The 26,484-nt window shown below is 38.7% G+C and overlaps 1 protein-coding gene across 1 annotated transcript in view; it reads left to right on the forward strand.

Moving 5' to 3' along the window:
• The window catches only part of LOC101845699 (lysine-specific histone demethylase 1A), a 31,191-nt gene extending 5,407 nt beyond the window's left edge, over positions 1-25,784 (forward strand). The window contains exons 2-18 of the mRNA XM_005100082.3: positions 2,200-2,419; positions 4,818-4,951; positions 5,345-5,423; positions 6,938-7,030; positions 7,770-7,876; positions 9,800-9,881; positions 10,645-10,739; positions 11,475-11,617; positions 12,051-12,141; positions 12,556-12,690; positions 13,521-13,594; positions 14,365-14,513; positions 15,286-15,381; positions 18,831-19,027; positions 19,393-19,635; positions 22,748-22,829; positions 23,368-25,784. Of these exons, the coding sequence (XP_005100139.1) occupies positions 2,200-2,419; positions 4,818-4,951; positions 5,345-5,423; positions 6,938-7,030; positions 7,770-7,876; positions 9,800-9,881; positions 10,645-10,739; positions 11,475-11,617; positions 12,051-12,141; positions 12,556-12,690; positions 13,521-13,594; positions 14,365-14,513; positions 15,286-15,381; positions 18,831-19,027; positions 19,393-19,635; positions 22,748-22,829; positions 23,368-23,591 (2,244 nt within the window). The 3' untranslated portion in view covers positions 23,592-25,784. The remainder of the gene's footprint in view (positions 1-2,199; positions 2,420-4,817; positions 4,952-5,344; positions 5,424-6,937; positions 7,031-7,769; positions 7,877-9,799; positions 9,882-10,644; positions 10,740-11,474; positions 11,618-12,050; positions 12,142-12,555; positions 12,691-13,520; positions 13,595-14,364; positions 14,514-15,285; positions 15,382-18,830; positions 19,028-19,392; positions 19,636-22,747; positions 22,830-23,367) is intronic.
• The last annotated feature ends 700 nt before the right edge of the window (positions 25,785-26,484 follow it).

Below are 26,484 nucleotides of genomic sequence, written 5' to 3' on the forward strand. Positions count from 1 at the left end.
AAGGCGGATATCGACACTGCGGCAGACTCGTTTGAAGTGAAAATAGGAGTGAGACAGGGATGCATTCTATCGCTTTTTCTCTTTTTATTAGCAGTGGATTGATAATGAGGCGGACAACACAGTGGCATTCAGTGGACCCTTTCCAGTTGTCGGAAGACTTGGATTTGCCAATGACTTGGCACTTCTTTCTCACAGTGCCCAGATGCAACAGAAGACAGATCGCCTCAGGACCTTCTCCCGTAGTGTTGGACTCCATATTCACGTGGATAAAACGAAAGTTCTTCAAATGAATGCTGCCGACGCTCCTATCACACTGCAAGGGGCACCATTGGCGGATGTTGAATCTTTCACCTACCTGGGAAGTGTCATCAACAAGGCAGGAGGAACAGATGAAGACATCAAGGTCAGAATCCAAAAGGCAAGAGCAGCATTCGTCATGCTCAGGAATATATGGATGTCTAAGCCACTGGGATTGAACACCCAAGGTGAGGATATTCAAAACAAACGTGAAGACTGTTCTACTGTATGGTTCAGAGAAATGGAGGCGAGTGGCACAAGCGGAAATGGAAAAGTTGGGGACATCATGGAAACAGCTAGAAAAGGATGCACAGGACAGGCTTCGCTGGAGAAATGTTGTTGATGATCTATGCTCCACTGGGAGTTAAAAAAAGGGCAAGAGAGAGATAATTTACATTTCACAGTGGTCACTAGTTATGGAATTCCTCTCCTGCATCGATATAACTTAACTCATTCCGTCCAGAATTATGACCCAATCGTCGCTGGCCGAACACGGTTTCCACGGAAGAGCGACTCAATCGTCCTTATTGGTATAGTTTTATTAAACGGCTCTGACTGCTATTTTTGGCAATATTTTGCTACTTCTGAATGTATTTGTGTAAAAACTGGAAGCTTTACAGCTAGTTTCATTATTAGTCGGCTTTTCTTAAGAGAATTTAGCATTTAAAAAAAAAATCAGTAAGCCTGTTTGTTCCTAATGACAACACTGGCTTAGGGCAACAAATTCACGCAAAACAAAAGCCCCATATTTATCTTTTTCCTGGTTGACGTGACTAATATAAGCTTTTTAAAAATTATGATTACATTGTTGGCCACGCTTACTAGACTTCAATAGTAATTTCAAACTGGCGAGAATAGCAGTATTGACAACAGTGGTGAAACTGAATCATCCAGTAGTTATAACCTGACCCCAAAGTCTAGATCTAGTGCTACTAATCTCAACAAAGCTGGTGCTACTGCTAGTACTAGATTTATTACAAGGATAGAATCAAGAGCTGCTTGCAGGTTTACGGTCTAGGTCTACTATCAGTGGAGACTGGATTTGGGCTAACTATAGCATTTAATGTATTTCAATTACTCTGAATTATTGAACAAAATCTGTTCTGGAATACCTACTTATGTGGTACTGCTGCAAAGCCAATTTATATTGGAATATTTCTGATGAGTATCAGTCTGTATTTCACAGGCAATGGTGACAGCAAGCTGGATGAAACTCATCAAACTAGTCAATTTTATTATTTTTCAGTCATTACCCCCATTTATTACGTAATCGCACTTACATAATGACACAAATAACCATGCAACCCATCTATTGTGATAGTTAATTCAATTACCTTTCCAGTAGTATCAAAAATACGATAGTAGAATCAGTTTTAATAAGGTAGCCTTTTGTAAAAGGCGCTCCTGAGAAAATTAATTCCGGGAGGAATGGGGAGTCAATGGGAAAAAATTGTGGGTGCAAAAAATGAACTTCCTATCTCTAAAGGGGGTAAACCCACTTTACCGGGGCCCTCTTTTGGTACAAAATCTTAAAGTGACATAAACATCTCTAAATTGGTTATTAAATCAAAACTAGTAAACCTATTTTGATAGTACTTCATCTAATGAATGAACTCTTAGTTAAAGATACTTGTTTTTGACCATTGCTGAAAAGTAATTTGATGTCGAAGTCGTCGTGAAGGTAGTAAGGGAATGTGCCCGGGCCACTACCACTGGCACAGGCGGTTCCGACACGAGCCGCTGGCAGTGGCTTGCTAAAGGTAAGGAGTTAAAGGAAGTAGAGCAACACTACACAGTTGCTTTACAGTTATTTGCTTGTTTAAAGTTCAGCGAAATGCACTTAATTTCGTCATGTCAATTTTGGTTAGATGCTCACAAATCTTTTGTTTTCTATGAATTCAGGTGGAATACAAAGAAATGGACGAACATCTAGCTCATATCTCAGAGGATGAATTCTATTCAGAGGAAGAAAAAAAGGAAAAAGAGAATACAAAAGCTAAAGATGGGAAAGAACCAAAAGAGAAAGAAGGAAAAGAACAAAAAGAGAAAGACGCAAAACAAAGCTCCAAAGATGAAGAAGCAATTGCTGAAGAGAGCGACCATTCTGCAGATGATCCTTCAGGTAGGTTTATTACATTCTATATGTGTGAGGCTACTGTCCTTTCCGCCTCTCGGACTTGCCTCCTTTTTATTCTACAAGTTTTCCATTCAAGGCTCAACTCAGTCTGTCCTTGGGAAAGGCAGTTTACACAAATATTCCCATTTGAAGTGGTCCTATTGGAGGTGCAGGTTAAATTTGGAGGTCCCGCCTCTGAAATAACCTAAGCATTGCTAAGGGTGTTAAATAGATACAGTTAAATTTTTGCTTGCTTTCAGATTAATGTTATCTTTTTGCTGACAAATGATACATTTTTTTGCATAAGCATGAGACTAAAAACCAGGCAGGTAGTCACATTGGGCAAAGAAGCTGGCTGGTGACGGAGCTGCATGTTGCTCCTGCAACGCTTTGTATTTTAGACAGTGTAGAACATTTGATAATAGATTGCACTTTTATACTTGTATCGAAAGCAGGATCTATTTACCTCCCAATTTGATGTTATCGGGATGGACCTTAAAATATTACAACTTTCTGGGGTGTTTTGAATGCAAGCTACTATTGTACACACGTTCAAATACTAACATACTGTCGAACCTGTGAAAGACGGAATCGCAAGGGAGCCAGAAAAAAATTCCGTCTCAGACATTTTCTGTCTTAGACAGGGGAATTTATGGGGAGATGGAGGTTGGGGGGGGGGGGGGGGGGTTCAAAGGCCGAGCCGGTGGGATCGAGGATTGCTTGTCCGATCGGCAAGCAGTGATCAAAACTTAACACCTCTCAATTGCTATCCTGTCTAATAATGACATGCGTCAGTCTTACTTATCCAATTACCACCAGTGCTTGCCTTTCATAGGACCACCGTTTGACCTATTTAAAACAGAAACGTTTGAACATCTCCCTTGCTTCCATCCTTAGCCCCACCCACCAATGCCACCCCTTACTGCCACCATTGTAACAACGATTCAATAAACTCTTTTCTCGGCTGGCCGTACGATCAGGGCGGCAGGCATTGGTCAATCTAATTTTACACCTCCGGCTTCTTTCTGGACCCAGGAAAGTTTCCATAGTGGCTGGCTCCTCGAGCACTCTCACGGGCAGTCGTGATATTTCATACCCACACTCCACTGACCATCTGCATCGCTGAGGGCTCACATGATGGAGTAACATCTACCCCCAAATTGCACCCCTACTCCCCTTCCTCGCCCAGCCGCATGACCATAGCATTAGTTTAGAGCCAGCGGAACCAAACTTGCGAGTTTTGTTTCAAATCGGGGCTGAGCGGGCAAAGCATTTTCCGTCTTAGACAGGTGAAACCCTTGGAAGGGAGCAGATTTTTCTTTCCGTTTTCGCATTGGACAGGTTTCCGTTTTTATACAGGTAATTAAAGAGGAATATATAAAGGGGGGAGCGGGGAGATTCCGTTAAGACAAGTTTCCGTTTTATACAGGTTTCCGTTAAGGCAGGTTCGACTGTACTTACTAGATCTTTCACTGTCTTAGATGATTACCCATTCTCTTCTGGAAAATTTTATGAAAAGTGCCTTTTTCAAAGACACATCATCGGGTATCGGGTCCAGACTTGGATTTGAACCCTTGACCATATAGGTATGAGTCCAGTAGCTTAACCGCTAGATTACTGACGGCATAGGGCAGGTGATAATCATATTTGAACTGCTTTTTACATATAATATTAAGCTTACTTTGTGTTCTCCAATAGAAATTGTGTAAAAAGTAAATTCGTAGTATTTAGGTTTCAGGTGCCCGTTTTCTCAATGTTCTTTTATTGAAATTTAATATTTTATGAAAGAATTGCTTTGCCTTTTCTGAAGGTTGCTGAAAAGAGTTAAATTTTAAGAGCTGTTAACGTAAGACGGAATGAAATGGACTGAGGTAAAGTTTGTTCTCATTCGGATAAAGGATTTTCTCGAGCTTAGTTGTCGCTAGTTTTTTGTAATTTTTGTGTATGAAAATTCAGTATGAACTTTAGTATGCTTTATTGTTTCAAGACAATATTTTTGAGCTGAGAATGAAACCTGTTTTCAGCAGGACATAATTATTTAAATTTCACATAATTTCAATGTTTTTTATTCTGTTATTGAGGTTGTAGTGTACTTTTTCTGTGTACATGATTTTATGTCATAAAGTGTATTCATATTTGAATTGGATGCTCTGATAGCTCAACTAATACTATTATTGTGCTCGATTATGGTGCAAATGACTCTACCTCTAATTCTCAATGGGATGTTCTTGAACTTGAGTTGTCTGGGGTTTTCAAGACTCTCCTTTCCACCCACTTGGTTTAGTCCCACTGGGGATCAATGTTAATTTGGAGGTCCTGCCTCCTAGTTATTCTCATAATAATGTTTACAGGGATTTAAGATAAAATAATCATATTCATATTTGGCGTACTTTTCCCTGTTTAGGTCTGGAGGGGGCAGCTTTTCAGAGTCGACTTCCAGTGGACAAAATGACAACCCAGGAAGCTGCCTCTTTCCCTGATATAGTCCAGGGACCCCCCCAGTCTCAGAAAGTGTTCCTTCACCTAAGGAACAGGATTGTGAGTCTACGCTTCCTATTTAATCTAATTTCTAGACCCATCCCATTTGCCACACTTTCAAAAACCCTCTCCTGTTAACCCACTCTCCCACCTTTCCTTCAAATTGTCAGAATTTATTTTTCTTATTGACTTTACTTTGTTTTTCATTTGTCATTCACAAGTAATTCCTTCTTTCTGTTCTAAAATTTTGTTCGTGATTTCAACTTCTAAAAGATTTGAAAGTATCTCTTTGATCTATTGAAGGACAAGTGTTTTCGTTAAGAAAGCCTTTGTTTATTAGTTAAGGAGATGCCTGTTTATGAATGTGTACAGTGTACATACCTGATTTCAGTGTTTTTCCTCACATTAAAACATTTTCAATATTTCTTGTTTTTTTAAATCTTAATTCAACAGTTGCAGCTATGGTTGGAGAATCCGAAGCAACAATTGACTTTTGAAGCTGCCTTACAGGAAATTGAACCACCGTACAACAGTAGGTTCAGTCTGGTGTACATTAAAAAAAAATAAAGCTTAAAAGTACCAATAAAACATTAGAAAAACCTAGAATATACAGACATGGAAAAGATGAGTTTATTCCTGAGAGGTGAAGTTCTTGATTTTTAATTTGGATTAAGGTTTTTTATTTAAAAAAAAACCAACTTGTGAATTTTTATATGCGACAGATAGTTAGCTGGCATATTTTACTCAGCCACTCATTATTCTTTGAAATGTCAAAACCACAATTTTGGTTCATCATCTGTTGTAGTATTATACTTTTTTTTAAAGTGTACATTGATCTGGGTATTGTTATTGCCATGTCCAAACCTCCTGTACTAAATGTGTTAGTTCGTTATAAAAAAAACCCAGAGAAAGTTTTCTACCCCCTAAAATTTTTGGTTTCTCAATAATTTGTGTTGTGCTATTGTCACTGGTTTATTTAGATATTCATTATTTTTGTCGTGTATGGGAAAATCTTGAATCTTGTCCATTGTTGCTTAACTTGAATTAGATGCTGTGGTATTGCTGTCCTTACATGAGTAAACAGATAATCGCTAAAAGAAAAGCAAAGACTTTTACTTGTCTCTGCAGAGATTTGGCTTTCAAGGGCACGCCCTAGTGAACACTCATTTAAATGCTGCTCTACCAACATTGCATATCTTTGGTATTGAATCTGTGCTCACTAATCATTGGAACACTTTAGCCCCACAGTACTTTGACTGTGTCATATTGTGTCTCCTGATAGGAGTTACTCTTTTTGAGGTGGTGTCGGTAGTGTATTGGTTAGACTACCTGACTCGCAATGGGTGAAGGGGTTCAAGACTTAGCTTAGTTTGACTTTGTGTTCTTAGGAAAGACTCTTTCTACAAATTTTCCCTTTTGACTCAGTCCTTTGGGAGGTGGACATGAAAATCAGAAGTCACGCCTCTTAAGTAACCTTGCTGCGTTGCACAGTTGTTAGACCTATGCAATTTCGCCCTTTTTTCGCAATCTGTAATGATTATTATGATGCCAGGCTCTTCTCTCCACCACCACAACATTCACTATCAGCATTTTCTTCATCATTAGATTTCTTACCAGTAATTATACTCAATGTTTAACTTTGTTGTCACTACAACCACTGTCGTCATTGTTACCATAACCATAAACATCATCATTGTATCTAAAACACTGACTTAAAAAAAAAGTAAAATAAAAAGCAGTATCCGGAACTGAAGGGCTGGACCGTGAGCCAGAAATCTTCTTCGGGGACAACAGTATACATAATGATGTAATCTCAAATAGATACAGTGTGCTCAATGGTTCCACAAAGTAAAGTAGTGGTTTCGTTATTTTCATCTTTTGTCCTCTTATAGAAAAAGTGAATAAACATCAGAAACAGGGTGCTCAGTGGTTCCACAAAGTATTGTAGATGAGGTTTGGACATGTCATGATCGATATCGTACTCTTTTCATAATCTTCACTTTATCTCCTCTTGCTGAAAAGTGCATAAACGTCTTCTTTACTTAGGTGATGGTCAGCTGGTCTTGCGAGTTCACTCGTTTCTGGAACGGTACAGCTTCATCAACTTTGGCATCTTCAAGCGGTTGAAGCCTTTACCAGGTGAGGTATTTTTAGTGGTTACAAATTTTAATGATTGTAAAGTACTTGTGTTGAAATTCTAGAGTATGTACATTTAGAAAAGAATGTCATGATTTTGAAATCATTGTGGAAATAAGTATCTTGCTGTGAATTTGACAATGTTTTGAATAAAAACAAAACCAGAATGAAGAAAAGACAACATAATGTTGTATATTTTTCTTATGAACAATAACGGTGTGAGCTCAGTAGGAAGGGTTCACTTCTGTTCGGGATGTGCCTTTAGCACATTTAGTTTCATGCTGAACCATCATGTGGATGACCATGGTTTGAATTCCTTAATGGGCCTTTTTGACCTTCGGTTGTTTTGAAGATTTTCAAGGCTTTCCTCTCATTTGGATGTAGGAGATGGATGTAAAGTTGGAAGTTCCCCCTTGTAAATAACTTTTCTTTATTGAAAAGACATTTTAACACATACAGTGGCATACTGTACTTTAACGAACATTTTCATGGATATTTACTGTAGCTGGTATTCTTTACTGCTAATATCAGTGCTATTTTTTGTGTTTCACATTCATTTCAACAAAAGTTGTGTTAGGATAAAAATGTCAGTGTATTTTGGATGACTCAAAGACAACTAACCGAGCAGAACAGCCGACTCTTTGAGATAAGAACTGCTCAGTGCTTACTATGAAAAGTAAATTGATAATCACATAATGAGAATTTATTCGAGCATCATTTTCAACATTTTTTGTTATTTCAGCCAAAAAGAACTGCAAGGTTATCATTGTAGGTGCAGGAATTGCAGGGCTGGGAGCTGCAAGACAGTTGATGTCCTTTGGAGTGGATGTTGTCCTTATTGAAGCTCGGGTAGGTATAATGCTTTTAAAATAATACATACAAAGGTACTAGGATTTTGTTTGTTTTTCCATATTGAAAAGGTTTGTTTTGTTTTAGTAGAGGTTTTACGGCGCTCGCAACTGCATAAGGTCATATGAACACCAGAAGATAAGAGGTGTTACAAGAGAGTAACAAACATAAAAAAGAACAAGGGGAGATAAGGACGATAGATGTTTGATAGGAAAGAAGAAGCAAACCACACCAGAGCACCCGCCAACCAACGTTTAAATGAAAAGTTGAAGTTTTTTTTTTCTGTTAAATTTCGAGGGCGGCCAAGTAAACTATGGTAAGTCATGTTTTTCAAATTTTACAGGAGAGACAAAAAACAAATTTTCTTGAAGCGTTTTGGGTGGATAAACTTCATTATCATAAAAGGGTGCCAAATGTCTGTCATAGCATTTGTAGGCTCCTATGTGAAAATGAAGTTTGGCTATGGACAAAGCATGTTAGCCTGCCTGAAAAACAGGGTGGTGCACTGTGACAAATGGCCACATTTGCTTTCATTTTCGTTTGTGATGTTATTTTACTGACTGAGGAGCACATAATGCTTTAACAAATCTTGCTATGTTATCAAGTAAGTTGTCTTTTCTTATCTGTCATATTGCTGTTGAGCTATTTATTTTGCCAAGATGCACCATTAGCTCATTTGGTATCATACTGGACTACAGAGTAGATGGTACCCCCCGGGGCGGTGCTACTGACTGAGGTGTCTTTGGGCCATTCCCAAAGGGGGGGGGGGGGGGGGACATTTACATCTCAAGTTCTTATGCACAGTAGAATTGTAAATTGTAAATGGGCTGATTCATCAATGTCATGCTGATAACTGTGCCTGAACTCCAACAGGGAACGGATGCTTTTTCTTTCCTAATCCTTACTATCGTCATTTTTCCTCTACTTTTTTTGTATGTTTGTCACACTCTTGTGACCGGCTATTTCCGGGGTGCCTTGATAGTCGAAGCAGACTTTGTGGTGTTGAAGCTAGAGAGATGAGCAGAGTAAGTCTGATTCCCTGTAAGGACTTCTCTGTTGACATCCACCCCTTGGCGCTCATATGAACTTATTCAGTTGTGAGTGCCGTAAAACCTCTATTAAAAAAAAAAAAATGATTAAATGGCCTTGGTTCGAATCCCTAATTGGGGGCTCTGAACTTGGGGAGCCTTCAAAGCTCTCCATCTATTTGGCTTGGTCTTATCAGAGATGGGCTGGGTGTTTCATTTGGGGGTTCCACCTCTAAAGTAACCAATGTGAAAAGGGACGTTCAGCCTACTCAATGACCAATCATTTATTTTGAGTGTCACCCCCATCCGCTGTTTCCGTGGTTTCGAAAATAACAAACAGACACACCGTGCTCCTGACAGGATGGAATGCCCAACATATCTGTGTTATCATTCAACATTGTAGAATGTCAAAGGGAAAAAAAAAAGAAAATCAAGTATGTTGTAGAGTTGATAAGATGGATCGATTTATTCTAGAGTAACAGACTTAGATGAATTAAACACTTTGTATTAAGATAGTGTCCTGAGCTAAATAAAACAGGTTTTTGCTTCTGGTGAAAACCTCATACTTTGACATGCGACTATGATGATTGACAGTGACGATATTCCATGTATATGTGTAATGCTGGCTTTGGTCTGTCCTCTCCCCCTTCTCTTCTTCCTTCTTTGTTCTTCCCTGTGGCTTGATACATTGGTATATCTTCTCCTTTATTCTTTGTTTTATTTTTTCATTGGAATGAGATAAGCTTTTCTCTCTTAAAATGTTCTATGTGTGTCAAAATTTCTCTATGATTGTGCGAAGACTTCCAGAATGTGACGTGCTGCATTGAGGATATTCAAATTTGCAATTGGAATTGAAGCACACTGTGCCTTCTTGTATCTTTTTTTCTTTTTACAGGATCGTGTAGGTGGACGCATCCAGACTTTTAGAAGGGGAAATTATGTCGCTGATTTAGGTGCAATGGTTGTCACAGGCCTTGGTAAGAAGATCTGTATAAGACATTTTGTTATGGGGATATTTGTCTGATCTCTGAAGAAACCATCAAATGAATTTAGAACTGTGTAAAAACTCTGTGATAGAGTTATGTATGTATTCTGTGATTGGTTAGAGGGTGCCATAGGTAGGTTTTTTTTCTCTACTGTCCCTCTGCTGATGTTTCTGCCTGTTTTACTTTCCCCTGCACATATTGATTATATTTTGTCAGTGTGCTTCTCTTTAGCAAAAAAATAAAAAAGAGAAAAAAAAAGATTCCAAACATTCTTTCTATTCACTGAAGAATTAGGTGTATAAAGTTTGTTAAGACTGAGTTTTTGAGGGGTTTGATGGTGCTATAATTATATCATAAAACTTAACTGGCATCTGTGGTGTAGCAGTCAGGTGCTTCTTCGCCACATGCAGAAGAGATGAGTGTGATTCTTGTGTGGGGATTTTTTTCTTTTTTTTCTTTTGAATCGAGTGTATCTCTGTCTGTCTGCTAGGACATTGTATCCTTCACAGCTTGGGTTGGCCCTGATAGGCAGGAATTGAAGCAGCCTATATCCTTAATGATCAACAATATTATCATTACATTTTCAGTGAGCATTGTTTTATATTGTATATCAAACACAAAAAATAGTCACCCATTACTTTGACAAACTTGTTTCTCTAAAGTACTGTCTTTGAATTGCTGTTTTGCCTTGGAAATAACCGAACTGAGTGTTTTGTGCAGAAATGAAGTTGTTTTTTTTGGTTTTGTTTGTCAGGTGGCAATCCAGTCACAGTTCTCAGTAAACAGATCAACATGGAATTGCACAAGATCAAACAGAAATGTCCTTTATACGAAAGCAATGGATGTACGGTGAGTTTGGTTTTATTTTTCTCTCACTCAGGATTATTTTTATTGTTTGTCTGTAGAACTCGCCTCAACAAATGGGAAACTTGATCGTGTTGTTCAGTTTGAACCGACTTATGAGAAAAAATAGCACTGACTCACTTCGAGGAATGATTACTTTCCCGTGTTTCCATGGGGAATCAGCAGTGGGTTAAATCTCTATGATGTACTGAAATCAAAGGACAAAAATTAGTTTCTTGTATTGCAAGATGCTCATTTGTCTGATGTTTAGAAATAAATTTCTAGCATTCTTGGAACTTTCTGGTGCATTACAATAAAAGATGTTTACTGTTGCTACTGTCTAAGTGTTTGCTTTTCCAATGATAATCTGTAAGTTGGGTAAAGCATCATAAATCTTTGACAAATGTTGTTTTAGCAACAGTTTTCTTCCCTTCTTTTTGAATTGTGTATGAAAATACTATTCAGTATCAAATTTAGTTTGTTGTAGAAAGACAATATGAAGAAGATTTTGTTGCACATCGTTTAGAATGAATTCACATATGAAATGACAATGTTTTGGGAGGTGGTACAGGTGTGTTTTTGGATTTTAAACTTTTTTATTAAAAAAAAAAATAATGATAAAAAACAGAATGGTTATTTTACAACTGAGTTTTTGTACTTAAACTTGGTTTCTCTTCCTTGTGATTTCTAATTGTTCAGTATTGAGAATTATATAAATGATTTCATTGTATGTATTTTTAGGTCCTGAAAGAAAAAGATGAAATGGTGGAACGTGAGTTCAACAGACTACTGGAAACAACATCATATTTGTCTCATCAAGTGAACTTTAACGAGATCAATTGCAAACCAGCCTCACTAGGCCAGGCCTTGGAAGCAGTCATCAAGTAAGTCATTTTTCTATCTTCTCAAGTGATTTTGATGTTATGTGTTGTATGTGATCAGTTAATACTATATGTAATATATGTGAGGTAGCGTGGTGAAATCAGGCGCTTGTCAAAATTATAAAAACAAAGAAACATGCATTTTTCTGCCACTTTGGCAATTGGTATTGAAATTTAGTTTTTTGGCTCAACACCCAATAATCTTATAGGACATTGCAGTGGACATACAATTCAGAAACATTATTACAAAGTGATATTGAGTTGTGACATGTGCTTTCAGAAACACCATTGCTTTTAGAAAATAAAAACAAAAGCCGCCAACATATTCATTCTGTTGTATTCCAACACAGTAATTTACTTTATATGCAACTTTTAAAATGTTATAGTTGTTTTAGACCTTCATTTATGAGGTCTCTGTTTTTTTCTGTGATATCAGATTACAGGAGAAGCACGTGAAGGACAAACAGTGTGAGCATCAGAGAAACATCATCGAGATGCAAGAGAAACTACGCAAGTGCCAGGCACAGGTGAGTGAGTACTGGTCCTTGAGATGACTTTGCTGTTTTGTTTTGTTGAAAGTCGACTATATCTTAAGTCTTAGTATAAGGTGATCCATTTCAGCCAGTGTTTGGTGTCACTTTGTTGTTTACAGTCTTAACAAAATATACGAAACCTCAGCAAATTTATCTTATCTATGGTCAAACCGAATGTTTATTGCATGGATGATATCAGTATTGGAGGATTACAGGTACAGTACATTAATAAGGTTTCACAACCAGGAAAGATTCTTAAATTGATATTGAAAACTGTTGTCTACTTTTGACTCCTTGCGGTAGCTGGCATACAGAAGCAAAAATAGCCTGTGTTTTGTTGTTTTATGATTTCACAAGAGGTATACAGAAAAGGTTGATTAAGTTTTGATTTTTCTCTTCTCTCTGAAGATGTTGACATTGAAAGACAAGGTTCAGGAACTACACAAACAGTGGCGTGAAGCATCAGACGTAAAACCGCCAAGGGATATCACAGCTGAGTTCCTGGTGAAAAGCAAGCTGCGGGATCTCAATGCTGCTGTCAAGGTAAAGCATTTGATTTCAAGGCTGTAGTGCATTTGGGCATGGGCCAAGGGGCTGACAGGTTTAAAAAACCGCTGCTATGGTGTGATGATAACAACAGGTTAATTTTGATTGTACCCTTCTCAAAGTGAATCTGGGCTTTTTGCATTGTTCCCTGCCAGCATGAAACTGAAATCTTTCGTATCAAGCATTCTGTAAAAAATATACTACAACTTACTTGTTCCCCTGTTTGGTGCCACGGCCCTCCAACTCCTAGCTTTTCACTTGAAATTTCCCCCCCCCCTTTTTTTTCTACCTATTTATGTTGTGAGCATTTTACGGCACTTACATTACCATAAAGTCATATAAGTGCCACAGATTAGAGATGTTACAAGAGAGTAACAAACACAAAAAAGAAGGGGAGATAAATACAATGAATGTTTGATAGGAAAGGAAGAGCAAACCACACTGGAGCACCCACTAACCACCAGTTTAATTCCATCTTTAGTCTGAAATTAATCAGATCAGAAGAAAATAAAGAAAACAAGTTATATATCTCACCAGTTTTAGAAATAAAAAAACCCCATGGAGTTTACATAGTTAAACATGCACAAATCAAACAATTGTGATATCTGCCAGCAAAACTGCAAATCGACATGCTTATTCGAATGAGCTCATCATACGAGTATATGGTCCCCAGGGTGAACTACACTTTTATGTTCTGTATTAGAAAATGACTCAACTGATTTATTTAGCATTGTTTTTCTGTACTTACTGATCTTTGTACGATATTCTCTCTCATAACTGTTGTTTAAGTTTGAAGCTATACAATTTTCTATTTCTTTAATCAACAGGAGTATGAACAGTCAACAGCAAAACAGAAAGAAATTGAGGACAAGCTGCATGAGCTTGAAGCAAACCCTCCCAGGTGAGTTTAAGTAAACCAATAAAGTCAAATACAGTCAAACCTGCTCTGGTGGCAACCTGTCCACAAACGACAACTTTCCACTTCACCCATTTTGTTTTTTTCTTCATTATGTTCAAATAAACCAAAAGAGAAGTGAAATACAGTTGGACCTTCTCTAATGAGAACCTGTCCAGGGCAATCTCCTGTATTCCTGTGTGCAAGTTACGCATGTTAAAGGTCCCTTGGTGGTCCAAATTCGATAAGAGTAGGCTTCAGCCGCCACCCAGACAAAATTCAAATTTTCCTACTAACTGAAAATGTGTAGTGTGTCCCGCGTGCTCATATGACCTTATGCAGTTGCGGGCGCCGTAAAACACTTACCTCCCCTCCAAAAATCTCCTGTACATACGACAACTCCCCACTTCACCTCCACCCCCCAACCCCCCTTTTTTTCTTCTCTTTATTGTATTGTAATGACACGGCCCAGGATGTCCAACTGTCTCAAACAACCCCTCTTCCCCTCTACGATGGGTCTGCTACAAGTTTGTTACTATGTGTCAAAGGAATGGACGGTTGTCAGAATGTTTGTGTTTGTGGCAAGCTGCTCACCACCCTCAGAACTATTGTTGTTATTTCTGAGAACAAAAATTTTTTATTTCAATATTCAAAGTAGACAGCTATGCTACTTGATATTCATAAAAATGATAAGTCAGAAGAAATGAAATTAACAGTGACGAACCTGTTGAGCTGTTGAGAGGTAGCTGTATGATTTTTTCCCATGATTATTTCAGTGATGTGTACCTGTCATCAAGAGACAGACAGATCATGGACTGGCATTTTGCCAACTTGGAGTTTGCCAACTCAACTCCGCTGTCCAATTTGTCTCTCAAACACTGGGACCAGGATGATGACTTTGAGTTTTCTGGCAGTCATCTTACCGGTAAGGACATTCATTCAGAATTTTTCATCGATTTTCATGGTAAAACTTGCAGCGTGTCTCAATTTTAAAAGATTTCTTAAAACAAAATCTTCGTCTGAAGCCCTTATAGTTAAGGTTGCCCTTAGTGCTACCTTTGACAATTTTTTCTTGTGACATTGAAGTTCTGTTATTGTTATGCATGTTCTAACATCTAGGTTTACCAAATTTTTAATGAATATATAGCCGCTTTTAAAGACAAGCAGGCTAACCCACATTTCGGGGGTTTCTAGAAATCTTGACCTGCACCAAAAGAGGGTATTGCCCTACCTATAGGAGAAGTTTGGTTTCATTGGTGTGTATATTTGTTTGGTTATAGAGAAAACTCTCCTTGTCTTTTTAAGAAACTGAACAAGGGGCAAAAACTTTACCTTCGATTTTCTCAAAACAGCATTTTCCGGGATAGCCCCTTTGTGCTTGAAAGCTACCATATTTTTCAGGCATATTGTAATAAGATTAGTTTTTTTTCCTGCAGTTTAATATGTTCTTGAAACTTACAAGTACTTCTGTTAATTCTTTTATCTGTCAATAATGGCACTGATGATTGAGTCCTCACATGAGAATCAAACTTGGGTCTCCTGCTTGAGATGACAAAACACCTAACCGTTACATGATAAACGCTGGTCTGAGAGGTCTAAGAATAGATGATTGTTTTTATATGAAGATAAAAGTTTTTTTGGTCCTTTTTGTTAATGTATAGCTGGTTAATTTTTTGGGTTTCTTTTATTGTTGTCAGTTCGGAATGGCTACTCCTGTGTGCCCATTGCTCTGTCAGAAGGACTGGATTATAAATTGAACACCGTTGTCAAGCAAATCAAAGTAACTGAGAAAGGTAAGATTCATATTTTTACTCCCTTTTTAATTCCCTTTTATCATTATCACTACATTGTATGTGTTTTCAGCTTTAGAATTCTTTCAGGGGTATTTCTGAACCAAGTTTGTGGACCCTGCTTTGATTGCTGTAAAGCAAGGGTCACCAAACTCTTTTCAAAGTAGATTGAACAAGTGAGAGATTTTAGTTTTAGTTTTAGTGAGTTTTACGGCACTTGCAACACAATAAGGTCATATAAGCGCTGAAGATAACAGGGTTCCCGCGGCCTCCTTGAATTCAAGGAGTCCTTGAAAACTGCTTGAATTTGCATTCAAGGAAAAATCTCCTTGAAAACTCATTGAATTTTGCCAGATCGGACAGGAACACGTGTACAGGGTGACTGCCAGGCCCCGGGAATCCCGGGGGCCCCTGGAATTATCCAGGAATTTGAAAAAAATCGCCGAGACCCGGAATGCAACGGGAATTTAAAGTAATCGGCAAATTGCTCCGTGAAAGATCCGGGAAAATACATAAACGTTCTCGAATATTGAAAACCAAATCCGATAACGTCCTTGAGTTAATTTTTTGCCGGTCGCGATTGTGATATAATATTTGTATTCGGCCTTTCCCGGACTGAGAGTACGTTACACGCTCACGGGCGGTTATGGCGGCAACAACTGGAAGTGTACGTGCGATACCGAAGCTCGATCGGGAAAATCAAGATCTACTTTCGCTTTCGTTACCACTCAGAAATTTGCTGGTGGGGCCTATAGTAGTCTGATAGCGCCACATTTGTTCTGCATTACAAACGCGGTGTTGCCATGAAAATAAATCGTTTGTCCTGTGCTGTCACTTTTGAAAAAAAAAAGAAAAAGAAAGTTATATAAGCTTCTTGTCGGGCTCGCCAACTTGACCGGTCATTGAACCTGTGCGTTTTCGTCACATCGTGAGTATCGGCGATGGTTGAGGTCACCAAAGTTCATGCAAAGTCTGAGCTCTGCGAAGTATAGGACTCGGGAACGGGGGGGATTATTGATATTATTTTTTTAAAGACGCACGTGCTTGGGGGGGGGGGGGGTTAAAGGCAACACCGGATGACAAAAACTAAACTTGGAAGCAGATTTTACTTTTCAGAATTTTGATTACTACTACTACTATCTAAAGCTCTCTGCAAAGCGTGCGTTGGTGCAAATCTTGTAAGCCATGTGGGGAAGATTGAAGAATACCGGACCACTCGTATACATTATTGCGCGAGAATGTGGGGCGGGTGGGGGTCTCCCCCCTGACAAAATTTTAATGAATAAATCTACCGGTTCGAGATTCTCCATTGAGTTGAGAGATAAAAACTGGGGAAAATCATGAATTCCTAAGGTTGAGACATAGGCAAAGTCAGTCGGCTGGTCCGGTATTTTGACATAGTTAACATAGGCGAATATGATGAGGAGAAAATATGAATAAGTACAAGTAAGACTGAAATACCTAAGCCACAGTATCCCAGTGCCACACTGACATCATGTTGTTGACTGGATATAATGTACCTACATGCGTGCGCACGTGTGTGTGTGTGTATATTATATATAATATATAAATGGAGCATGCACTGTCATTGTTATGTAACATGCCCCTGGAGAATGGATGAGCCCCCCTGGAACATTGAGAAACCGGGTTGGTAGTCACCCTGGGAACAGTTTTTGTAGGAAAATCGAAACTATGATATGGTTCCTTTCGGACAAGTGTAGGCTTTCATCATGAATTTCTTGACCAAATCTCCTTGAATTTTAAAAATTTCTCCTTGAAACCTCCTTGAAATCTCCTTGAATTAGGTGGGAAGTTCATGGCAGGAACCCTGAGATAAGAGGTGTTACATGAGAGTAACAAACACAAAAAAAAGGAGGGTAGATAAAGACGAAAAGTGAGACATTGCTGAGTGCAGTCTGATGACTATTTTATTCTGTGCAATAAACTGAAAACATAAAACGAGCTTAACTGAAAATCAGTGCTGACATTAGGAAAGCACACCTCTTGGCAACAAAGAGGTTAAAAGGATAGAACAATTCACATAGTTTAGCACTGTCTGGAAAAAAAAATAATCTGGAGAAACTCTCTGCTTGACTAGTGAATTGCATACACCCTCAAACTGCTACTCTTGATAATTTTCTCTACCATTCTAATTCTACTCATTCATTTGGCAGCTGTTGGAAAAGTATCAACATAACTATGCGCTTTTATCGCTATTGTCAGGGATGGCTGAAAATGTTCTCGTTGTAAAACCTGTGTACGTTATGCTTAAAAAGAAAGTGTCTCATTTCACCTTTTCTTTTAAGCCATGCTCCTATGGATGCACACACAAGCACACTCATATTTACTCTCACCTTCACACACTCACAGGTACACAAAATTATTAACTTCATGGCCTTAAATTTGCAAAATGTTTACACATCAATCCTTCTAAACTGTGATAAAAGTCATAGGCATCAGATAGATGACTGTTTTCTGTTTAGGTAGTTGTCAGTACAGTGGAGTCCACTTATAACGAGTCCGGAAAAAACGAGAAGTCTGTTATAAAGACACTATTCTAAAACCCGTTTTTTCCTCTTCTTTACCGTTATAAATAAAATACTGCTATAGGGCTATCCGACAAACATGCGAGTCGGTTATAGCGGAATATTGCTGCTGCTGTGCACAGTGCATAGGCCAATTGTACATAAAGTAAAACCTCGCCAGTTGCAAAACTTGTTGGTGATCTAGCGAAACAAAGAATGGGAGAGCCCATGTGTGTCAACAATAAAGGGCGGAGTGACGGAGTGTGGAGGGTATGGCATTCGCAGACAAGCAGAACGCATCTCGTGATAGGCCAGCATAAGCCTAGTTTAGATTATCAAGACCTACGTTGCCTCTCACTTCTCCGATGCGGGGATGGAGAGGTCACAGCAATGTGATGGATGGAGTGAATGAGTGACGTGTGCAAGCTGACGGAATGCACCACAGGGTGTGGTGGGGTGGGGGAAAACACAGCGGGCGAGTGAGCTCAGAGCCCTTTCTTTCTGATCGCCAACGCCGAGCTGTCAGTCAACATCGCCAGATCTAGCACTAGAGAAAGGAACCTGATTCGATTTTTGATCAAGTAAGACCTAGACGTCATGTTGAAACAGAATCATCATATGGGGAGATAGCAAAAGAAAATTAAATAAACAGAACACCAAACTCATATATTATTAGGCCTACTTTACAGTTTCCTTTGAATTTATTACTGGATCCCTTATTGCGAGAATCCTGCTATAACGGATGTTTTACTCCGGTCCCCTCCCTCTCGTTATAGCAGGATTCCTCTGTATTTTGTAAATGGGGAATGGATTACAATTTGAATGGCTTTGTTGAATGGCTTTAATCTTTTTTCTTTAATTCATGTAATGAATATTGGGAGTCAGAGAGTACTGTCTCAATGAGTTCTTTTTTTTTTTGCTTACCAGGTGCCGAAGTTGTCACAACAGCAAAGAATGGCTCCAATCAACAAGTGCTCAAAGCTGATGCCGTACTCTGCACACTTCCCCTGGGTGTGCTGAAGGAGTGTGTCAACAACACGCCCAATGTGCCCCAGTTTATCCCTCCCTTACCAGACTGGAAAGCAGATGCTATTGGCAGACTGGGATTTGGAAATTTGAACAAGGTATTTCATTATTTTTATTCAATACAATCTGTACCAACAATATTTGAAATGTTTTTTCTTGTCTTTGGTATAAAAGCTACAGCTGCAAAGTTCTAACTTCTACCATTAAGATTCCTTATGATAAAAGGTCTTTGCACCTGAAATTTATGAAAAAGACTAAACCTATTTCTACATTATTCTTGACACAATCTTTTCGGTCTCCAAAGTATACAGCTATTATGTTTTCTTAATGTTTAAGCATACATATTTTTCTAGGCCTAAAGTATGTAAAGAACAGCAATAAGTGAAAAGGCATTCATTTTTATGATAATAAAACGCAGAGAGATTTCTGTTGAATGATAACATTACCTTGCTTTCGTCCTCAGGTTGTGTTATGTTTTGATCGTGTCTTCTGGGACCCCAGTGCCAATTTGTTTGGTCACGTAGGCAGCACAACTGCCAGCCGAGGTGAACTGTTCCTCTTCTGGAACCTCTACAAGGCCCCTGTTCTGCTGGCTCTGATCGCAGGAGAGGCTGCCGCCATCATGGAGAATGTCAGCGACGACGTCATTGTTGGCAGGTGTCTGGTCGTCATGAAAGGGATCTTTGGAGTGAATGCTGTGCCCCAGGTGAGACATGTGGTGAAGTTAACAAGATATTTGTTTGCAGTTATAAATTTTCAAATCCGCTGCTTAGTGTAAGACTCTTGCCATGTGGAAAAGTGATGTATGACAGTCTTACACTGAACAGTTGAAAATGCAATTAGACATTCCTTTTCTCAAGTAGGTAGAAAAAGGAGATGAGAATACTGGCTTATTTGTTAGAAAAAGGGTGTTTTTTTCATTAGTAGTGTTATTATTGGCTCGGAGATGACAAGCTAAGATTAGAACTGACTTCACTTACATGTATTTTTTAACCAATCAGGTATCTCTATATATGGTGCAAACTGTCATCTGTGGTGTAGCCAGTGGTTACGGGCTTTGCTGTTGCCTGTTGAAAACCTGCATTCGCCTCTTGAAGGGGAAGAAATTTTTATCGAGTACCTCAGCCTTTCTGCCGGGAAGTTGTATCCCTCTCAGCCAGGGGTTGGCCGTGGCAGGCAGGGTCAGAAAGAAGCCTTGTAAATGATATAAGTTATGCTAATGGGGTCATAAAAACACTTCCATTAAAAAAAAAATGGTGCAAGATATTGTATTTTCACCTTTTTAATGATGTTTATAGTCTTCAAGTTATTACAAGATATCTGTTAGTGAGGTCGTGGGTTTGAATCCCGTCTGGGGCCCGACGTTGTGTCCTTGGGAAAGGCACTTTATTCGAATTTTCCTCACTTCACCCAGGTGGAAATGGGTACCCGGCTATAGACAGCGAAAGATCTTGTCAGTTTGTTAGTGTTTGAGCGCTTAATCAGCTGCTTGCACTGTATGCTTCCCGGGAAGCTGAGAATGTTTTGGAGTGTTCTATGGTCTGCTGGGGTATTAATATAGTGTAAAGCACATAGAGTCTGCTGTTGAGCAGGGATATGCGCTATACAAATGCTATTTATTATTATTATGTACTATTCCTTACTGTTCCTTTTTATGTGTCAAATGGAAAATAATTTTTGTACGTGGGAGCTCATCTTATTATGGCTGTTCCATCACGAAGCTGACAAAGGAAATAGATTTGGTTGATGTTTAGAGATAAATATTGAATCCTGATATGGAACCTGATGAACAATGAGATGTGGCTGTTGTCAATAGAGGAAAAAAGACTACCAATATCAAGTCTTCCTTTCTACTGCTGCTCCTGGCTCTTTCTTACTGCTGTCGTTCAGCTTCACCCCTTATCTTAGGGTAGGTAATATTGAACTCCTAGCCTTCTTGGATAAGGGCGAAAAAAATCTAGGAGGTCTCATGCGCAAGTTGCAAATGCTCTACAGTGGAACTCGGATTTAACGAGCTTGGATTCAACGAGAACTCGGATTCAACGAGATGAGATAGATTCCTTGTTTTTTTTCTTCTTTAAAATCAATAAAAGTAACCCGGATTCAACGAGCCCTTAAATCAGCGAGCTCGGATTCAACGAGGTGGCTTCCAGGGTGAACAGCCCCCGCAGACGTGGCTTCGCTAATTTTTCTCCCAGAACGAATTTTATCTATTCCCGGAAACCATCCATTGCACCTGCATCGTGAACCATTATTCACTTAGCCGATTGCATGTGACCAAAAAGCAGCCTTTTTAATTAAATACCAACACATATGTTGTTGGCACGCGCACGTGTCTACTCTGGCATGTGTTGGGGTCAGATGGGCGGCCTGCACACATGTGGCTGTGTGTGTGTGTTGGGGAGAGGGAGTTGGGGTGGGAAGGGGAGGGGGGGGGCACTAGCGGTCCGGACGTTGAACCTCGCTATACAAACGCGTCACAGTCTTTTTTCCCCCTCGGCAACTGATCATTTTACAATAATAAGTTTTGACGTAGATCTACGTAATGAATTGTGCACTTGTCTATGGAATCAAAAGTTGCCGTATGCTAGGCTCTACACAGCAAAACAACTTTTTGGTAAACAATCGAGATGACACAGGCGTGTGTACTTGAACGAATCGGTCTTTTTAAAAACTTTTTTACACAGCTCATATAATAATAATATGCTGGCATTTCAGGCATTACGTGTGACTTCTCTTGTACATTACTTGCTCACCACCACAATAGAAACTTTGATAAATTTTGGTATCACTTGCTATGGTAGCAATCTGGGAAGGCAGCACATTATAAAAATAAACAAGTTGATAAGAAAGGCATCTAGAACAATTGGTAGAGAACTAAGTAACTTTGAATATCTGCTCAAGACAAACGTTCTAAAAAAGGCGGAAATAATGCTTAGTGACCATAGCCACCCACTGACATAGGAATTTCAACTATCGACCCGCAGTAAACGATACATTTCCAAAAAAGCAAGAACAGACAGATATAGAAATTCATTCGTACCAATTGCAGTGAGGTTACTGAACACACAGTGTTACAAATGAGAGAGAGAGACAGAGACAGAGAGAGAGAGAGAGACACAGAGAGAGAGAGAATGAATGTTTTACGGAGCGGGTTGTCCCAGCCCGTGAGACGTGTATTTACTTGGCCTAATGTCCTGTCTTGTTGTGCGTTTGCGTAAGTGCACCTTTAAGTCTAACTTTTGTAACGTCTACTGCCATTGTTAACGACCAATACAAATTTCTCCCTGCGAGATGAATAAAGATTGTCATAGTCATTGTCATTGTAATTATCTACACAAAACCTCGTGTTTGCTATAACGAACACTCGGATTCAACGAGATTTTAGGTCAGGCCCGACGACCTCGTTGAATCCGAGTTCCACTGTAGTTAAAAAAAGATCCCTCAATGGTCTTAAAATTGATAAGAGCAGGCTTCAGCTGGCATCCGGGCAAAATTCAAAATTAATTCTGTAAAATGCTTAATGTGTCTTCCCTGTTCATATTACCTTATGCTCTTGCAAGCGCAGTAAAACACTTACCAAAACAACCCCCCTCCCCCAAATATCAAGTCTGAGTACAGTTAAAATTGTCCAAGACAGCCACCCATTGTTGAGGAGAAAAGTGATTGTCTTAGACAGGTGGACCTCTGGGACAATGTCATAATAATAATTTAAAAATACACAATGAGAAGTGGTTGTCTGTACAGGTGTTTATCTTAGATGGTTGACCATTAGAGTAGGTTGGACTTTATTAATTTCTTTTTTGCTTCTCTGACAGCCCAAAGAGACATTGGTGTCCAGGTGGAGAGCAGACCCGTACGCTCGAGGATCCTACTCATACGTTGCAGCTGGGTCTTCAGGTGAGCAAAAGTTTCTTCTCTTTTTCTTCTTCTTTTGTGAGTGCTTTTAAGTACAAGAAGAAGATGGGTGGAGGAAGTGTTTGTACTTCTTTCTTTTTTTTCCAGTCTTCATAAAAAGTTCAGTTGGTCTCTCAGCATTCATCTGCTGATGATAGAATCTTATTCCTGACAATTATAATGTGAACACGTCTGAAAAGGTTTTTACTTATCTCTTGAATGTCGTCAGAAGTCATGAGCATTTTGCAAAATTTGTGCTTCGTTTGGCCCAACCTATTCCTAGCTTTATGTTAAAGATATTTTGTTGGTATCCTTTATAGCCTTCCAATGTTTTTTTCTGCAATAAATCATTTATGCTTCAATTGCCCATACTATCTTATAATTTGTGCAAAAAAATTATATTTTTGTGTGGCTTTTGGGGGGAAGGGTTCATTTTTAATTTAACATTTTTGAAATTGTAATATGTTTTCTGGTCTTTTTTTTTCCTAGAACTTAATTTTTAATGGGATTTGTATAACATCTTTGTACTACACATTGCCAGGAAATGACTACGACCTGTTGGCATCCCCCATTGCACACCAGGCAGGAGCTCCATCAAGATTGTTCTTTGCCGGGGAGCACACGATCCGCAACTACCCAGCCACTGTGCATGGTGCACTCCTTAGTGGGTTCCGTGAGGCTGGTCGCATTGCCGACAAATTCCTGGGGGCTCCCTACTGTGCTCCTCAGCAAACCAAGCCACCAGCTGCCAGTGAAGATGCCTGAGAGGCTTAATGCTTTAAGGTTTATGTGAGAATTTTTCCATCCATAATTTCCCATAAAGATGAAAGGGGTTAATGATTCAGCTTTGTCTTGTCTATTTATTTTTCTTGAAGATAAAAGGATGCCTTCCTCCATGGCTCTCGAAGCTGTGCGTACTGCGGTGGGAATGTTGCAACGTAGGATGTGATGGTGTATGGTTCAGAATTCCACCTTGAGAAGAGTGATAATGAGCACTTTATGTTTGACAGGTTGTTGAAAATGTTTTTTTCCCAGAAAATTGATTTGACGAGTAGATGCCAGGGAGGGATAGGTTGAAACTATTGTTTTTTTTAGATATAATTAAAGCTGCTACTGAACTCATGAGTTAGTCTTGTTATACACAGGAAGCAGGCAAAAAAGTTAATAAATAATTCCTTACTAGTGTATGTTTGTAAGCTAAGTTCGTTGAGTCTGTTAATAGTCTATGCGACTGGGTTTTAGTTTGTTTGTATTTTCGCTAAACATGTTTTGACAAGATCTCAGATTTAAGACACATTATCTTTATTGTTCAGTCGCTTATTTATCACAACACGCAAAACCTGGTGCTATAGCACATCAAATACTCATTTTTCTCACATTTTCATCCTTTGACCCCTTCAAAGGATTACATTTTCATACCGCCCACCTACTTGTATTTCCAAACGCGGTAAAAAAATAACACCTATCACTACCAGGGTGATACCCAACGCCCACCAAAATTACCAAATTGCTGTGGTGTTGAATTATGTGCTCTTGTTGGGTTTCCTGCCGTGGCTGCTAAAAGTATTGATCATTCTAATTCTATACTTCAAACTAGATTCTTCCTTGCCATGGAGCTTGAGTTGTTTAATATTTTGTTGAAGCTCGTTGATGTAAGTCGTTTTGCCTGTGCTCTCCTTGTTGGAAGTGTTCAGTTGTTTTAGAATGAGAAGTTGATCCTGAATTGGGAACTGAATGGTGAACGTTGCTCTATTGAATTTTAATCTGCCTTGAAGACTGACCTGCTCTTCTTTAGAATGGGTAAATTATCACATTGCATGCCTCTGAATTTTCTTTGGAGTAGTTTTACCCAAACCCCTTTATGTGTTGTAAACTCGGGACCAGACCTACTGTATTCATCAGTGTGAACATACCTTCTTTTCCTCAGTGGTGTTTCTACAGCAAACCTTTCCATCCCTTGCTTCTTGTTTGCTCTTTTATTTTATGTGTGTACATTTTACTTCTTTTTTTTTTGGGTGGTAAAAGTTGACAGGAATTTTCTCCTTTTCAGCTGTTTCTACTTGATTATAATGTTATTTCCAATTTGTACAGCTGACTCAGGTTTTAAATATATTTAACTGCTAGAAAATGTGCAATTTATTCATTGATCATCCAATCATGGTTTCATGTGCAGCAAATTGGCAGAAATATGTCTTAAATAACCCACCATTGTGTGTTTTGCATTAATAAGGAACAGACCCTACCCTTTTGCTTCGGTGTGTTTGCTTTATGCTCCCAGTTTCTACTTTTGTTTCTGCTTCTTTTTGCAAGTTCATTCTCCCTCAAATAAAAGAGAAAATGTGTTCGTGTTTGTCATGTTGGCCACAGTTTGATGAGTTGTGCCAAATTTAGAAGAATCACAGAAATCGATGTACAGAAAAGTGGGCAGACATGGCTAGCACAGGATAGAGAAAGGTGGAAAGTGTTTGTCCGTGGTCTATACCCTGGTGCAGGGTGAGAAAGGCAATGATGATGATGCCACCCAAATTTGATGAATGAATGGCTTTGTCTTGGTCCGAAATGAACAGGGTGACGTGATGGGCTATCTGCACAAGTGGAACAGATTAGTCTGTTTCTGTTGTCCGGAAGGATTCCTGTGGATTTTGTAATGAACTCTGAAAAGTTATTTTCAGATACAATGCTGCATTTTTTTTATATCCCCTACTTATCCTCTGACTGTATTGAAAAGAAGGCGAGAAATTGGCACACATATTTGTCTTCCTAAATTAATTTTGTTTCTCCTGTATCCTGTTGTTGTCTATGTTTTGAAATTATTTATTCATTTATTTTTTTAAATACAAAATTTGATGTACAGCTGGTAAAGTGTAATTTATAGCTGTGTAGTATTCTTTGATTGCTTTGAATAGCATCTTATTGAATAAACAATATGAAAATAAAAATCACAGTTTAGTTTTGGAACATGTGTTAACTAAGTTTGATGAAACTACTGGATGTTTACTTTTGTGTTAAGTACATAAATTTAGCCTTGTAAGTGTTCTTTGAAAGTCTGTTAAAAGGCATTATATTTAGATTAAATTCTTTGTCTCTTTTCAATTTTATGGTGTAGATTTAAATCTTTTTTTTGTAGGTGATGGAAAGAACTTACTTGAAAGAATTTTACAAAGATGATGTTTTGTGACCAAGTTTTTGTAACAATCTGTAGTTTTGTATCAATCAATAAGTCTTTTGGGGCACCTCTGATTCTGATACAGGATTTTAACTAAACAAACAAAAGAACTTTACTGTGGTTACTCTCTGGTTGCATTCTTATTGGATAGAATTGGGGATATTCTCCTTTGAAAAGTGGGTAAATTTGAACATTGAATGCATTTTATTATAAGATCATATTGCCATGCAAACTCCAAACTCTTTCTTTAATATTGTCCTTGAATGCTTAGAATTAAAGCAAATGGGCGGCAACCTAATATTTCCACAAAGACATATGTGAGGCAGCGTGGTGAAATCAGGCGCTCGTCAAAATACAGGAATCTGAAAAACAGGCATTTGTCCGCCAGTTTTGAAATTAAAACATTTTTTTTTCGTTTTTTGGCTCAACACCTTGTAAGTCCATTCAGAAACACTTTTATGTGTGGATTTTATGAGAAAATGTTGTTTAAAG

This window comes from Aplysia californica, unplaced genomic scaffold (genome assembly GCF_000002075.1).
Source record: "Aplysia californica isolate F4 #8 unplaced genomic scaffold, AplCal3.0 scaffold00235, whole genome shotgun sequence".
NCBI lineage: Eukaryota > Metazoa > Mollusca > Gastropoda > Aplysiida > Aplysiidae > Aplysia > Aplysia californica.